Raw genomic sequence first — 14,456 nt, 5'->3', positions numbered from 1 at the left:
CTTTTTTTTTTCCTTCTTTTTAAAATTTTTATTTATTTTTGTAAAGCCATGTCTCAGCCTTGTCACCCGAAAATGTAGCATTTGTAGCAATAAAACAGGCTGAGACTAAGTTAAGTCCACCTCAGAACCACAGTGCTCAAAACTATAGTGCTTTCAAAGATAGGAAGAGAGATGACAGAGATAAAAAGATCGAGATTAAAGATAGATAGGTATGATAGATAAGACACACAGGTAGATGAGACAAGAGACAGAGAGATAGGGATAGATATGATAGATCAAGGTAAATGCTTTTTTTAATTTAATTTTTATTTTGTGTTAGGGTATAGTTGATGTACAATTTTGTTTCAAGTGTACAGCAAAGTGAATCTGGTACACATATACATATATCCATTCTTTTTCAGATTCTTTTCTCATATAGGTTATTACAGAATATTGGGTAGAGTTCCCTGTGCTATACAGTAGGTCCTTATTGTCAAGATAGATGATTGATAGAGATGATAGAGATAGATGATATCATCTATATAGGTATTATCTCTATAGATAGACAGAGAGATAGCCAGCCCTCACTAAATCTTCTTAAGAATAAACCACTCAGATTTTATGCTCTATTTATCTTTTATCTATTTATTCTATTTATTTTTATTTATTTATTCTATTTATTTTTAAGGGGATTTCCTTTGTAACATGGGTGTGGCGTCCTCCCCTTCTTCCCCTCTTCCTCACCCATTCTTCTCCTGTTCAGTCCCTGATGGACCATTCATTGTAACTGAGGAGATGCAAGGGAACTAAGGGACCAGTTAGTCTATCCTCCAGACTCAGCTTGCCACAAGAAAGTGGAGCATCTCATATGAAAAGAGATGTTTTCATTGATTTCCCTTGACCCATTTAAGTTGTTCTCAATAGCACCGTTCTGTTCAGTCTGGAAATTCTCTTTGACCAAACCCACTGCCTTGTTCCCTGAAACATGGCACCTACCTCCACGTCACAGAGGTCTCTCTTGGGTGGAGGTGGAAAGAGGAAAGGCATCACAGACTGTGCCCGGGGACCCAACCTGGACCCTGGAGATGCCCCTGGATGGAGGTGGGAGGAGTCACCCCCAAATCAGCAGGAAACTGGCCTCACATAGACAAGCTCTTAAACTTCTCTGACCAGGGAGGCTCAGGGGAGGAAAAGCCTGTTCCAAAGAAACAAAGCAAAGCCCACTGAAGAAGCACTGTGGAAAAATGCCCAGGGAGGCCTCCTGGGTTTATGAAAACAAATATTATCTCAACTATAGTTCTCAGGTGGATGGTAATGCAGACATAAAGATTTAAGTGAGCATTTAAGATTCTAAGTTACCCAGGCAGGAGAGCCTGGGAAGGAAGGGAGCCTGTGATGACGTGTGACCTTTCCAAAGCATCGTAGACCCCTCCACTTGTCTACTCTTCTAAGTGTCACAGGCAGGAAAGCCCAGGAAGGGACTAGAACTTTCCCCAATATGTTGATGCTTCTCTTCTCTCTCTAACTGAATCAGAGTGAACTAAACAGTCTGTACTTCCAGGCCCTTGTTGAACGTGCTGTACCCATCCTGTCCCCTACACAGAATTTCTCCCTGGCGGGGCCAGGGCACAGGGGCCAACTTGGTGAGGGGCAAACGGGGGTGTCCTGTCCACGCAGCTCATCTCTAAGCCCAAGCAACCTTTGCCGTAAGAAGTGCTTTAGCCAGGTTACCTCCTCGGCACTCAGCATCCCGCCGAAGTGCTTACGTGTTCCTCATCTGTTCTGCTGGCCAGAGGTGGGGATGTCAGGCCAGAAGCCACCAGCCCGCCAGGCTGGAATGATGGACAGGGATGTGTCTGCTGGACAGGGGAGGAGCCTAGGTGTCCCTGCAGGTGCTTGAGAGAGAGAGCCGGGGCTGGGTTGACACCCCGGCAATATTTTTAGGGGCAGTTTGTTGGCATTGTTGCCTAAGCCAGACATAGGCAAAGGGGAGCCCTTTACAGAATGGTTCTCTTGGCTACCAGGGTCATCACTGCCCAGCAGCCGGTCAGATCCTCTGTCGGGTTGGGCTGAGATGCCTCAGTGTACCTTGGGCTCAGCCTGGCTGCTATGCTGGTCCAGAGCTGAAACAGGAAGGGGTGGGAGGAGTCTGGATCTTCCAGGCCCGGCATCACCCACCGTCCTGATGTACAAGACCCATTGCAGCCCCAGGGTGAGGAAATAGAAAATGGGACCAGAGGAAGTATCCAGGAAGCCCCCCTAAGCCCACCCCAAGCACTGGCTCTGGGTCGGGTGGGGCAGGGGGTGGGAGTAGCTATGTTTGCCGGGGAGGAAGGAGCCAGCCTTCATGAGCCTGGCATGCTGGGGTCAGGAATCCACCACGGGTGCGTGACAGTGGCCGCCCGCACACACCTCCTTCGTAGCTTCACGTAGCACTTGTCTTCCAAGGAGCTCCCACCCAGAATGAACAGACAGATATAATCATTGACCTTGTGATCTTAGTTAGCAACATAGATGTTAGGGCAATTTATTGTCATCTACAACTTGCCCCTTTAACAGAAGAGAAAATGAAAGAATGTGGGAAATAAATCAGCTTCTTGGGAACTTCAGCCTAGTTAGCTTATTAACATCTATTAAGGGGCCACCATGCGCCAGACTGATTGGCTGTGGTCATGTTAAGGGTATTAAGTCATGATTCCTGTCTTCAGGAAGATCCCAGTGTGGTGAGAGGGGTGTAAACCGGTGACTCCAGTGCAGCCCTAAGAAAGCTCTCGTCACAAAGCCGAGGGTGGGCAGGGAGGGAGGGGAGGAAGGAGATCCCACCTCCTCTCTGGGCTTCTGAAAAGGAGGCTTCCCAGAGGGTTGACTGGTGAGTTGGGGAGGCAGAAGCTCATAGATAATAACATGCTGTATTTTTTACATCCTTCCCGTGTGCCAGCCCCTTCACAAACGTGTCGTTTCATCCCGGATGAGAAAACAGAAGCTTAGAGGGGGTTATGGTGCCAACGGACAGAGGCAGGATTTGAACTCGAGGTTGCCTGAGTCCAGAGCCCAGCTCTCAGACGCTGCATTTTTCAAGGCCCACCTCTCATAGTTTTTGTTCTCAACTCCGGGCTCCGATCGCCTCCAGGTCCAGCGTCCCAGTCTCTCTTCCTTCCTTGTGCTGCAGGGTGTGAGAGGGGGAGAGGCTGGTGACCACATTTTGTTCTTTTTGAATTTTCCTTGAGGGGAGTTCAACATTCTGCTAGGGGAATGGGAGGTGTCAGGTCTGAGGTCGTTGCTTTGAAGACCCCAAATTATTTTGTTCTGTGACTTTAAGGGGAGTTGAGGGACACCTAGAATCACGCCATCAGAGCAAAGGAGAAGGGTCCCCCCCCCACCCTGCCTCATGCTTTCCATTTGACATAAGTGATTAAAATAGAGCTGAAAATTCCACGAGCAGAGAGAAAAGATACATTAATAAAAAACTGTATAATGAGTGTATTAAGATTAATGGGAGAAAGGAAGGCCTCTAGGACCAGCCTCTCCCAGTGTGAAAGGTGCTTCTACTGAGTGGCAGCCGTGTCCGGATGTGAATCCATGCTTGGAGGCAGCCATGTGTATCCTTGAACCACGGTTACTGTTCTTCCCGGTAATCTCCTGTCTGAGTTTATGTAAGTGGAAGCCCTCACATCAAAGCCACTGCCTGCCCAGCTCATCCTTTTGGTAGTTTTCCAAGGAAGTCCAGTGGCACCCGCTCTCCAGCCATCATCACAGCATTGTCACATCCGTAGGTCCCACCAAGATCTGTGGATCCGTTACCCACCACGGGCAGAGGCTCACGTTTACCTTCCTGGAGACGGCTCGGTGTGTTGAAATCACATAATCTCAGTGTTTGTCATTACCTTGTTTTTTTAGGGTCCATTCAGAAGGGAAGCCTAATTTTAAAAGTATATGAAACCGTTGTTATACCAGAGGCATATGCTACCTTGACATTTTCATAATTCCTGTAGCAACCAGGGTGGTTTCACAACCCCAGAAAAGACTTTGGGGGAAACTTGAGTCTGTTTTCTGGGGCTTTTTTGTTTTTTTCCCAGAAGCTAACATTCAAAGTTGTCTGCTTTGCTGTCTTCCTTTTCCCGCTGCGGGATCTTCTGATCTTCTCTAGTGAGCACAGGCATCACGGATTGCTGATAAGCTGTCCCCCAGCCTTCAAAGCTAGTCTGCTTCTAGCTGCTTCTCTGTGCAGCCTGTGCTTGACTTGGCATTCCCATTTGCAAAGGGAAGGAATCACTCTTCCTTAAGTTTTTCATCTTTCGAGCTCTCACCAGTTGTTTCTTCGTAAATGCCCAAGTCTTGAGCTTTGGAAGGTGTCCAGGGGCAAATGCAAAAGTGCACAGAATCTAGTGTGATCCTGAAGCCACAAAACCAGCTGTCTTCCCATCTTAGAAACGAGTCCTGTACAAATAGCAAATTGGATATGTCACCCTGCCTGTTCCTTTACTTCAGCCGTTTTCTCGAAGTGAATACTGGATATAAAGGAAAGTTAATACGCTCACGACTCTCCTTGTCGGAAGTGTTCCCCTCTGAAAGCTGTTTATAAAATGCTGCTCCCATTCTGCCAATTTCTTTTTCAGCATTGACTTAAGAAGCAGGTTATCAACTACACCAGGAAATCAGAGTCATTATTCTTTTTTAAAAAAATAAATTTATATATTTATTTATTGTTTATTTTTGGCTGCGTTGGGTCTTCGTTGCTGTGCGCGGACTCTCTCTAGTTGCGGCGAGCAGAGGCTACTCTTCGTTGTGGTGTGTGGGCTTCTCATCGTCGTGGCTTCTTTTGTTGCGGAGCACGGGCTCTAGGAGCACGGGCTTCAGTAGGCACGCGGGCTCAGTAGTTGTGGCGCACGGACTTAGTTGCTCTGTGGCATCTAAGGGATCTTCCCAGACCAGGGCTCGAACCCGTGTCCCCTGCATTGGCAGGCAGATTCTTAACCACTGCACCACCAGGGAAGTCCCACAGAGTTATTATTTTACCTTCGTAGGAACCATTCTGGTGTCCTAAACTTTCTCTTCTTCCACCCCAGCTGGGTTCTGTCCCCTCCATCCCTCCTCTGCCATCTGAGAGAGGAGAGGGGCAGAGGGATGTGGGAGGGAGGTGTTCAGGGGAGTTGAAGCTGTGAGAGCCAGACTAGCCCTGTGGGAACCTAAGTGCTATGGGGAGGCAGGCCTAGGATGCCAGACGGAGTCGATAACATGAATGCCGTTGATGACTGACTCTGCTGCAGATGAGACTTCCACCAGAAGTAAAGGAAGAGAAGAAGTAAAGAACTGCCTGCTTTAAACAGAGGCACTGAGAATAGCCTGTGTGTGATCCATGTATGAGCAGTATTAATTTAATACTCTGAGCCTAATGTGTGAATAATCTCCATGAATAGCCCTTAAAGAGTAAGCATTAAGTTGACAGACGTTGAAGAGAACTCTATTCTCCACTCCAACATCCCCACTCCCCCTCCCCCAGGACCATTCTCACCACCAGAGCTGGACAAGTGGCAGCTTTTTGTGCTCATCTGATACAGAAAGTGATCAATATGTTTACCTGGCTCTGTTGTGCGTACGTTTCGGGGTTAATGATCAATATCATTACTATAATTTTATATTAACATAATGATTTCCTCCCAAGTGCACAGAAGCCTTTCTGCATCCAGTGTGGTAGATGACGGATACAATTTTCTCCATTTCTAGAACTAAGGAAATTGATCCAGGGAGGAGTGATGGTGGGTGCTAGTCAGTGGTGCGCTGGTAAATATTTTCACAGCTAGCTCTCCAAGAGAAGCAGCCCTGGTTTGTAGTGGATGCTGATTACCATGGTGTAAATACTCCCACCTTGGCTGATTCAGGCCACCGACATGCCTCACTGAATGCAGAGTTAGGAAGAGATACAGTCAGCTCCTGTGAGCTGGCACGGCACTCTCCAGAATATAATTGGCACAAATTCATGGCTTCAGACACCCAGGTGACTCCTAAGGACCAGCTCCACCCTCTGTAAATGCCCAGTTAACTCTCAGGCTCAGCTCAGCCTCTAACTCAGTGGATTGCCTTGAAGAGTGTTTTCCACACTTTGAGTTGTGACCCATTAAAGGGTCAAGAAGTTAATTTCAAGATCTTAGTGAGCTGGGCTTCCCTGGTGGCGCAGTGGTTAAGAATCCGCCTGCCAACGCAGGGGACACGGGTTCAAGCCCTAGTCCGGGAAGATCCCACACGCCGCAGAGCAACGAAGTCCGTGCGCCACAACTACTGAGCCTGCGCTCCAGAGCCCGTGCTCTGCAACAAGAGAAGCCACCGCAATGAGAAGCCCGCGCACCGCGGCGAAGAGTAGCCGCAACTAGAGAAAGCCCACACATGGCAACAAAGACCCAATGCGGCCAAAAATAAATAAATAAAATAAATAATAATAAAATTTTTTTAAAAAGATCTCAGTGAGCATTTTTTTCAGTGAAATAGAACAGAATAAAATAAAAAGAAATGAGTAGACCAGAACATATCAGAGTGTAATGTACATGTTCCAACGAGAGACGATGGATAGATGGATGAGTGGATAGATAGGTAGATACATAGATAGATAGATAGATAGATAAAATAGGTATGTATTTGTGTATAGTGAGTTGGGATTAAAAAGAACAAAAACAAAAAATACTGACCTAGAAGCAAGAGTATCTCTGTTTCCCCATCTGCAAAATGGAGCTATGGAGCTTGCTCTCACCTTTCCCATAATCAGGCAAGGAGGATGACTAAGGTCACCTCTGTGACAGTGCTATGGTGGTACTATCTGATCTATCTGATCAACAGTTGATTCATTTGCAGGGGCAAAATGGGGCAAAACAGACAGGCGTGGCTTTGTCTGTTTGGGAGATGGATGAACACTGTGATGGGCACAGTCCCATCACCTTTATGCACGTTTTCTCGGGGCCTGACCACAGCCCAGTGGCCCTCAGCCCTCATCTGTCCACACAGTGCGCGATGGTGTACTTGCACACACAGGACATTCTGCAGGTTGGAGGGAACGCTGAGGTTCCCCAGGAGGCTGGCTGTGAGTGGTTACGCAGGAGAGTCAAAGAATGTGCTGGCTGGAGCAACTCTCCCACTGGAATGAGGACAAGTTAGTTTTGAAAAATAGGGGAGAAGACCTTGTTTAAAGCTTTTTCCACACGTTCTTCCGAATCCCTGGAGGAAGAAAATGCAAAGCCAGGCAGCTTTTATGAGCCTTCACAGCAACCCCATGAGGCAAGAACCGTGAGCCCCGTTTTATGGAAGGGGAAACTGACACTCAGAAAGGTTAGGCACCTGCCCTGAAGTTGCACAGCAAAGGACACTGCGCTCTAAATCCCTCCTTCTGACCCCAGGCCTGTGCAAACGCCAGCGGCTCCCTCAGAGCCCATTAGTCATGCACGGAAGCGTTCCAGACTGGTTTCTTCATCTTTGAAATGAGATCTTGCTCTTATGAAACACGTGGCCTTTTGCTGAGATGGGAGTGTGGGCTGTAGAGTAGGAATCTCATCCTACTTTAAAGATCACTGCCTTGGGATCTCTTACCTTTGTTTCCTTGCCTGGAAAGTGGGATGATAGCAACTTTGTGGGTTAGTTATGAGGATTAACTAAGATAATGTAATGAGATAACAAAGTCTAGAAGGATATATATTAACATGCCAAGTGGTTATCCCGAGGTGGTGTCATTACAGGTGGTTTCACTTTTCCCTTTTCTTCCCATCTTCGTTCAGTGGTGCACCAGTAAATGTTTAACAACGCGGCTTTCCAAAGAAAAGAGAAGATTTGTAGTGCCCATTTCCATGGTATAAATACTCTCACCAGGGCTTCCCTGGTGGCGCAGTGGTTGAGAGTCCGCCTGCCGATGCAGGGGACAAGGTTCGTGCCCCGGTCTGGGAAGATCCCACATGCCGCAGAGCGGCTGAGCCCGTGAGCCATGGCCGCTGATCCTGCGCGTCCGGAAGCCTGTGCTCTGCAACGGGAGAGGCCACAACAGTGAGAGGCCCGCGTACCGCCAAAAAAATAAAAAAATAAAAAAAATAAATACTCTCACCAGAGCTGATTTCAAGTTACCACCTTGATCTCACTGAACAAGTTGGGAGACTTGCACAGTTGGCTCTCGAAAGCTGGTACAAGCCCACGTCAACACACCCCTGTTTTAAACTGTGAGCTGCCAGCTCTATTTGGGTGGTAAATTGAGAGAGAGAGAGAGAGAGAGAGAGGGAGAATTAATAATAGGATGCCTAGCATGATGCCAGACATAGTAGTTTCCAGTTCTCCCCGGCCTTCCTTCCTCACCCCCAAGCAGACACACAGGGACCGAGATGGCCTGGCCCCGCGACATGGTGGTTCTGAGAAGCCAGGTGTCCTTATCTCGCTCCGCATCTGCCAGGCTCTCCCAGAGCCTGGGCAGCCTGTCGAGGAGATTCTAAGGCCTGATCACCAAGGAATAATCAAGTAGGCCAACAGGTCCTCTCAGTTTCCACAGGAGACATGCTCTGAGCAGACGTGTGCATGGTTGAAACTGCCCTGGAGGAAACCAAGGAGAGTCCCAGTGGAGTGAAGGGCCTAGAGGAGGACACCCCCAGGGTGGCCAGTCTCTGACCAGCCTAACCTTCACCTTGAACTCTCGACCTAGAGGTGCGTGTAGGGGGTGGGGTCTACAGGTTCCTGGAGGAATCCTGAAATGGGACGGCAGCTGGAGGCCTGACAGGCCTTGGGCATGTCATCAGGCGCGCACGACAAAGGTGCAGAGGTGCGTTCCTCGCCCACAGCTCTCAGCCTCCCATACTCCGCACAGCTTCTGGTGCAGAGTAGGTGCTCATGAAAATTTTGTGGATGCGCTTTTTTGTTTTTTTAATTAATGCATTTCTTTCATGCCTTTTTAGCCTGATCTATTGCAGAAAGGCTGGAAGGCAGCTCAGGAAATGCTGTTGAATAAATAAATGTCTTAGCCCTTGCCAGTTCCTGGTTTCACATGTTCCTGGATAGAAAATGTGACTCAATCTAAATGAGATGCAAAGTGTTAATAAAGATTTTGCCAGTGATTTTTTTTTTTATTTCTTCTGGCTTTTCTGTATTTTTCATGTGTATCCTCAAAGAACATGGATCACTTTTGTTATTAAAAAAAAAGGCTATATATTATAAAAATAATCTGTAAATAAAATGTAAAGCAGGAGTGGTGTCAGCAGTGTGGGACCGGGTGTATCCTCTGTGCGCTGGGAGGCTCTGAAGCAAGGGCCCCGGACATGCTGGGTGGGCCCGGCCTGGGCCTCCCCACGCCGCAGGCCTTTGTAACAGCTGGGTTCTCTCTCAGGCCTCCTCGTTCCACAGGCCTCCGCCTACCAGGCACTGACTAATAACGCTCCCCTCCGGTAATGTCTTAGTCAGAGTGGAAACAGAGGCGAGTCCTAGAGGGGAAATGATGGGCTGCGATCAGAGCCACAGATGATGCAGAGGCTCAGTGCGCCTGTGCCCCGGTCTGGTCCGCATCCCGCCGCAGGTGTGCGGGTTCCTCGCACTTGGAGGGGACCCAGCAATGGGGGCCCTTCTCACCCTTCCAGTCCAGCCTCCTCTGGGGTGGGGGTCTTGGCTCCCGGCCGCGTGACAAGTGGGTCGGTTCCATTTCCCTCTAAGCATCGGGGCTGCACTGGAAGCCTGTGTTGGCTTATAAATGAGCCGTGCCTGAATCAGAAGGAACTTGGCTTCCCTGTGGCCTCGCCCTGCAGCTGGGAGAACCATCGTGCGCCTGGTGGTTTTCAGTAAAGACACAGGTTGAGTCTAAAAAACGAGGGCATGGGGGGGCTGGGGAGAGGAAGCTCAGCTCTGTGATGCAAAGACTTTCATGCAGAACGTGTCTTTTATTTCCTCTGTCCGCCCTGCTCTCAGTGGCCCTGGAGCCAGTCAGCTAAGGAGAGGCCGGCAGAGTGCCCCCCACCCCACGGTGGGCGAGGAGGTATGACCACCGAATCCTCCAAGCTGACCCCCTGCACACACACAGCTTTCTTGAGACATAATTCACATACACAATTCATGCTGTTCAGTGGTTTGTATGCTGTTCACAGCGTTGTGCAGCCGTCACCACTGTCAATCTTAGAACATTATTATCACCCCCAAAGAAACCCGTAGCCTTTAGCAGCTGTCCGACAGTTCCCTCCAGGGCCCCCCCGCAGCCCAAGGCAAGCACTAATCTGCTTTCTGTCTCTCTAGTTTTGCCTGTTCTGGACAGTTCATGTAAATGGAATCATATAATACGGGGGCTTTGGCTCCTTTCACTTAGCATATGTTTCCAAGGTTCATCCATGTTGTAGCAGGTATCAGTACTTCACTCCTTTTTATGGCCAAATAATATCCCATTGTATGGATAGATCACATTTCATTTATTTGTTCAGCAGTTGATGGCTATCTGGGTTGCTTCCACCCTTGGGCTGTTATGAATAACGCTACAGTGAACTCGCGTGGGCAGGTTTTTGTGTGGACCTATGTGATTGTGTCTCGTAGGCCACATAACTGATCTTCTAACAGTGTCCATCTGACTCTGTCACTTCTTTGCTTAAAAACCTTCAGTAGCTTCCCACTGATCTTAAAGTCAGGTTCAGAATCTCTACCTTGGTCCACAAGGCTTCCACCTTCTGGGCTCCCCCCTTGTTCTGTTCCAGCCAAGAGGTTCTGCTGACACACAGAATCTCCTTCCTCGGCAGACCTGGAACTTTCCTCTCCCTCCCCTGGCCTTTTCTCTCTCTGACCCCTCCTCAGGGAAGCCTCTCCAATGCCTCAGACAAGGTTAGGTCTACCTGCCACACCCTCTCATGGGACCCTGTACATCTCCTCCTTAGGAGGTACCACTGTTACAACCAAGTGATGACTTGTGTGATTCGGTTAATTCTTCTCTTTTCTGCTGCAGCAGAGCAGGGCATTCGTTCTTGTTCACCAGTTATCCCTGGAACCCAGCATGGTCGGTACCCGGCACACTTAGGCACTCGGGAAATCTTTGCCACATAAAGAATGCGTAATGATGGCGGCCGACAAGCCACTTGTCTGGACACTTCCTTTTACCCTGGAGTCTCCCACAGGTGATGGGGAGCCCAGGCAGCTGCCGAGACCAGGATGACTCCTCTGTCTCTCCAGGCTTTCTCGCCCTGTCACTCACCTGGGAGGGCTCTGCCTACGCTGAAATGGGTTTGGAGGAGCTCCCCCATCCTAAAATGACTAGAGCCTCGTTGGGTCCCAGCTAACCCAAGGGCCCTCTTTCAGAACAGGGTCACTCCCCATAGCATGTGATTCCAGGCAGCCCAACCTCGCTGACCAAACCAACAGGGGTAGCCGTCTGTTTGCAAGGAAAATAAGGAGGGGTTCTCTGAGGCACGGGCTTCCCTGAGAGTAGGGAGCTGCATTAGGAGAAACTGCTTTCCCTTTCATAAAGATGATTGCTTTCTGCGCGTCTTGTTTGAAAAACTGTCCTCGAGGAAATGCCAAGAAGAAACCGTCCACCTTCTGAGACTTGGTTGCTTTTTCAAAACAACCTGTTTTCCTTTCCCCCACAGATATGCACTTGTTTGGCCACTACCCAGCACACGACGACTTCTACCTCGTGGTGTGCAGTGCCTGTAACCAGGTCGTCAAGCCGCAGGTCTTCCAGTCCCACTGCGGTAAGTGGACTCCTGCACCGGCCAGTGTCCGACATCAGGGAGGAACCGTCCCCTGTGGTCTGGCCCTGGGTCTGTCTTAGCCCAAGGCCATGGGTGAATTCCTCCTGGGGCTCTACCTCTGCTCCCAGGCTGCCTGTCTTAGAAGCTGCAGTCCTTCTGCCCACACACTCAGTCCTGCCGGGACACCAGAGAGAAAGCCTCTCATTGTTTAGGTAGATGGGTGGTGGCCTCTGCAGATGACGAAGGGGAGGGGCAGTGGTGGCTGGAGCAGTCCCTCCTGCAGCCTCGCAACCTGACATTGGGTCCCCCTGAGAGAGGGCACGGCGGAGTCTCCCTGTATGGACACACAGGAGGGTTGGGTCCCGTGTGGGACCACTGGGCTGCTGCCCCTCGAGAAATGCATGTAGCAAAGCCACAGGTTCAGCTTCTCCTCTTCCAAGAATCATCCTTTTTAAAAAAAAAAAAAGCCAGGCCTGTTTGGGAACTCACTTTCCCTTTGTATCTTTACATCCTTGAAGTGAGAAATTCCCTTCAGCTGTTCCGCAGCAAATGCTGGTCTCCTTCAGTGCAGGTGCTGTGTGGACTTACAACAGATAACCTCCACGAGGCTGCTCCCCTATAGCAAATAAACAGCTACTGATCTGAGACAGGAAGTGACTTAACCTCTCTGAGTGGAGGTTTCCTGTCTTCACACAGGGTGTTGGACCAGCCAATTTCCAAAGTTGTCATATGCTCTGAGTTCCAGAGCAGTAGTTCCCAGTCTTTTGGTTTAAACTCTCCTCCTTTTTTGTTGAACGTAAAATCCAAATGCCCTTCTTTACTGTTAAATTTGTGCCTAAAAAAAAAAAAAAAAGCAATTATAATATCAAATACGCTTTTGCAAATTACACGCTTCCCCTTTCTCACACTCAGGATTTCTTATTTTACCCCAGCCCTGCAGTTATCACCATCCTGTAATAAACAGGTATGAAATAAAAGGAGATGGGCTTATCTAAGCTCTCTAGTAAATGTATTTGGGACTACAGAATAGTTATATATATCCTAATGTCACTTATGAATATGTATATACGTATATGTCATTTACATAGCTGCATGTATATGTAGAACCTGCGTCTGTGTGTAAACTCTAGGTGTGTTTTGTGTTTATAATACATAGAGAATCCAAGCTTCTGAGACTCTCTGACCTGTACAGGCATAGAGGCTCCTAGAAAGTGCCGTACAAAGAGCTCTGTTGAGAGGCCAGGTCTCCTGCCCCTCCTGGCAGCCAGCTCTGTGACTTGGGGCTACTTGCTACATGTCTCAGTGTTTGGTTTCCTCATTTCTTCCACAAGAGGTGACTTCCGCGGGCGCTTCCAGCTCTAACGTTTTCGTTTCTGGCAGAATGAGCATGACACAGGAGCAGGTCGTGCACTGGGCACGAGCTGATCTTCTTGCTTGAGGCTCTGTAGCTATGACCCTTCCTTCTCCCCAGAGGAGAGAAAAGGTCAAGCCTCTCCCAGGGAGGCTGTCAGAGGCCCGGCGGTGGTGCTACCAGCTGGGGTGACAGGAGAGGGAGTCAAGAGCAGAGCAGTGGCAGGAAGATCCCACCCAACTGCTGGGTCAGGGGGTGACTGTGGAAGCTCCGCGGCCCCTGCTTCTGTTTGTCTCATGAAGATGCCAGAAGGGATCGTCATTCATTCATTCATGGGATGTGCTGCTGTTCTGGGCACTGGGGCGCAGCAGTGAACAAGACAGACAGAAATCCCATAAGCCGTCACAACCTCCTCTGGGAACTTAATTCGCTGGCAGGGTCCCAGATGGCAAGAACCTAAAAGGGACCTGGGACCCCACTGTGCCCTGCAGAATTCCGCCCAAGGCAAGGCCTCATCTAGCCAGCGAAGGAGGCCTCTGGGGCTCGGCCGGGCTGAGACACGTGCCTCCCTCTGTCCTAGGCCTTTTGGTGCCAGAGCAAGTTGAGCTTAGGGGGAGAGCCAGGGGGTTTGTGGCCACCTCCTGAACAGTGGCGGTAAATTAGTTTGGGGGTTTGGGGTCACCGATCTCATCCCCCGAAGCCCCGTCTCCATTGAGCTTCTTGCTGAATCAGCTGACAAGCAGCGATGGGGGTGTGGCCACATCTCAGCAGACGGAGGCCCCTAAGCCTCCCTCGTCTTTCGGGTGCGCAGCCCGCACTTATCAAGGGCAGGAGAACACGAGGCAGAGCTCAGAACGAGAGCAACACTCCGGGAACAGTGAGGATTTCTTAGTTGCCCTGAAAATTCCTCCTATAGTGTCATAGTATTTCCTTTTTTGCTCTTTCACCTCCTATGACTAGCCTCGCTGTAATCAGCAAGTTAACGAGAATGGCACTGTGCTAAGTGCCGGGCACCATGCTATATGCTTTCTTTATCTTTGAACATGTAATCCTGACCCTCTCAACACCCCCATGAAGTAGGTACCAGTGTTACCCCCATTTTGAACTTGAGGCAGCTAAGGCTTAGGAGCACCTTGCCCAGGGTTGCAAAGCCAAGCAGGTGTGAAGCCTGATTCTGAACGCAGGCCGCATCGCTCCAGAGAGAGGGAAGTGCGTGCCTCGCCTGCTTGCCTAGCCATTGTCCCTCACTGCCTCCCAGTGTGGGTCACATGCCCTTCTTGTCCCGGCCCAAACTCAAAGGCCTGGCCCACTTGCCTTCCAGGTAACACATCATAGTACAGGGTTTCAAACTCGATCTTCTTAGCAGCAGAGCTTTCTCTCAAACGGAGTCTCATCTGTAGAACCCAAATACGGATATAGATACACAGCAGAGCCAGAGAGGTTGAAATTGGGGT

The 14,456-nt window shown here is 49.4% G+C and overlaps 1 protein-coding gene across 5 annotated transcripts in view; it reads left to right on the top strand.

Annotated features, from left to right (window-relative positions):
- Positions 1-14,456, top strand: part of ATXN7L1 (ataxin 7 like 1) — a 240,750-nt gene that overhangs the window by 74,069 nt on the left and 152,225 nt on the right. For all 5 annotated transcript variants that reach the window (XM_027123871.1, XM_027123870.1, XM_027123867.1 and 2 more), the window contains exon 3: positions 11,547-11,651. In XM_027123871.1, coding sequence (XP_026979672.1) covers positions 11,547-11,651 — 105 coding nt within the window. The remainder of the gene's footprint in view (positions 1-11,546; positions 11,652-14,456) is intronic.

This window comes from Aethalodelphis obliquidens, unplaced genomic scaffold (genome assembly GCF_003676395.1).
Source record: "Aethalodelphis obliquidens isolate GAN/ISIS:26980383/991018 unplaced genomic scaffold, ASM367639v1 scaffold27, whole genome shotgun sequence".
In the NCBI taxonomy this organism is placed as follows: Eukaryota; Metazoa; Chordata; class Mammalia; order Artiodactyla; family Delphinidae; genus Aethalodelphis; species Aethalodelphis obliquidens.
The sequence above is the reverse complement of the archived record's forward strand: the minus strand, read 5'-3'. Positions and strand labels throughout refer to the sequence as shown.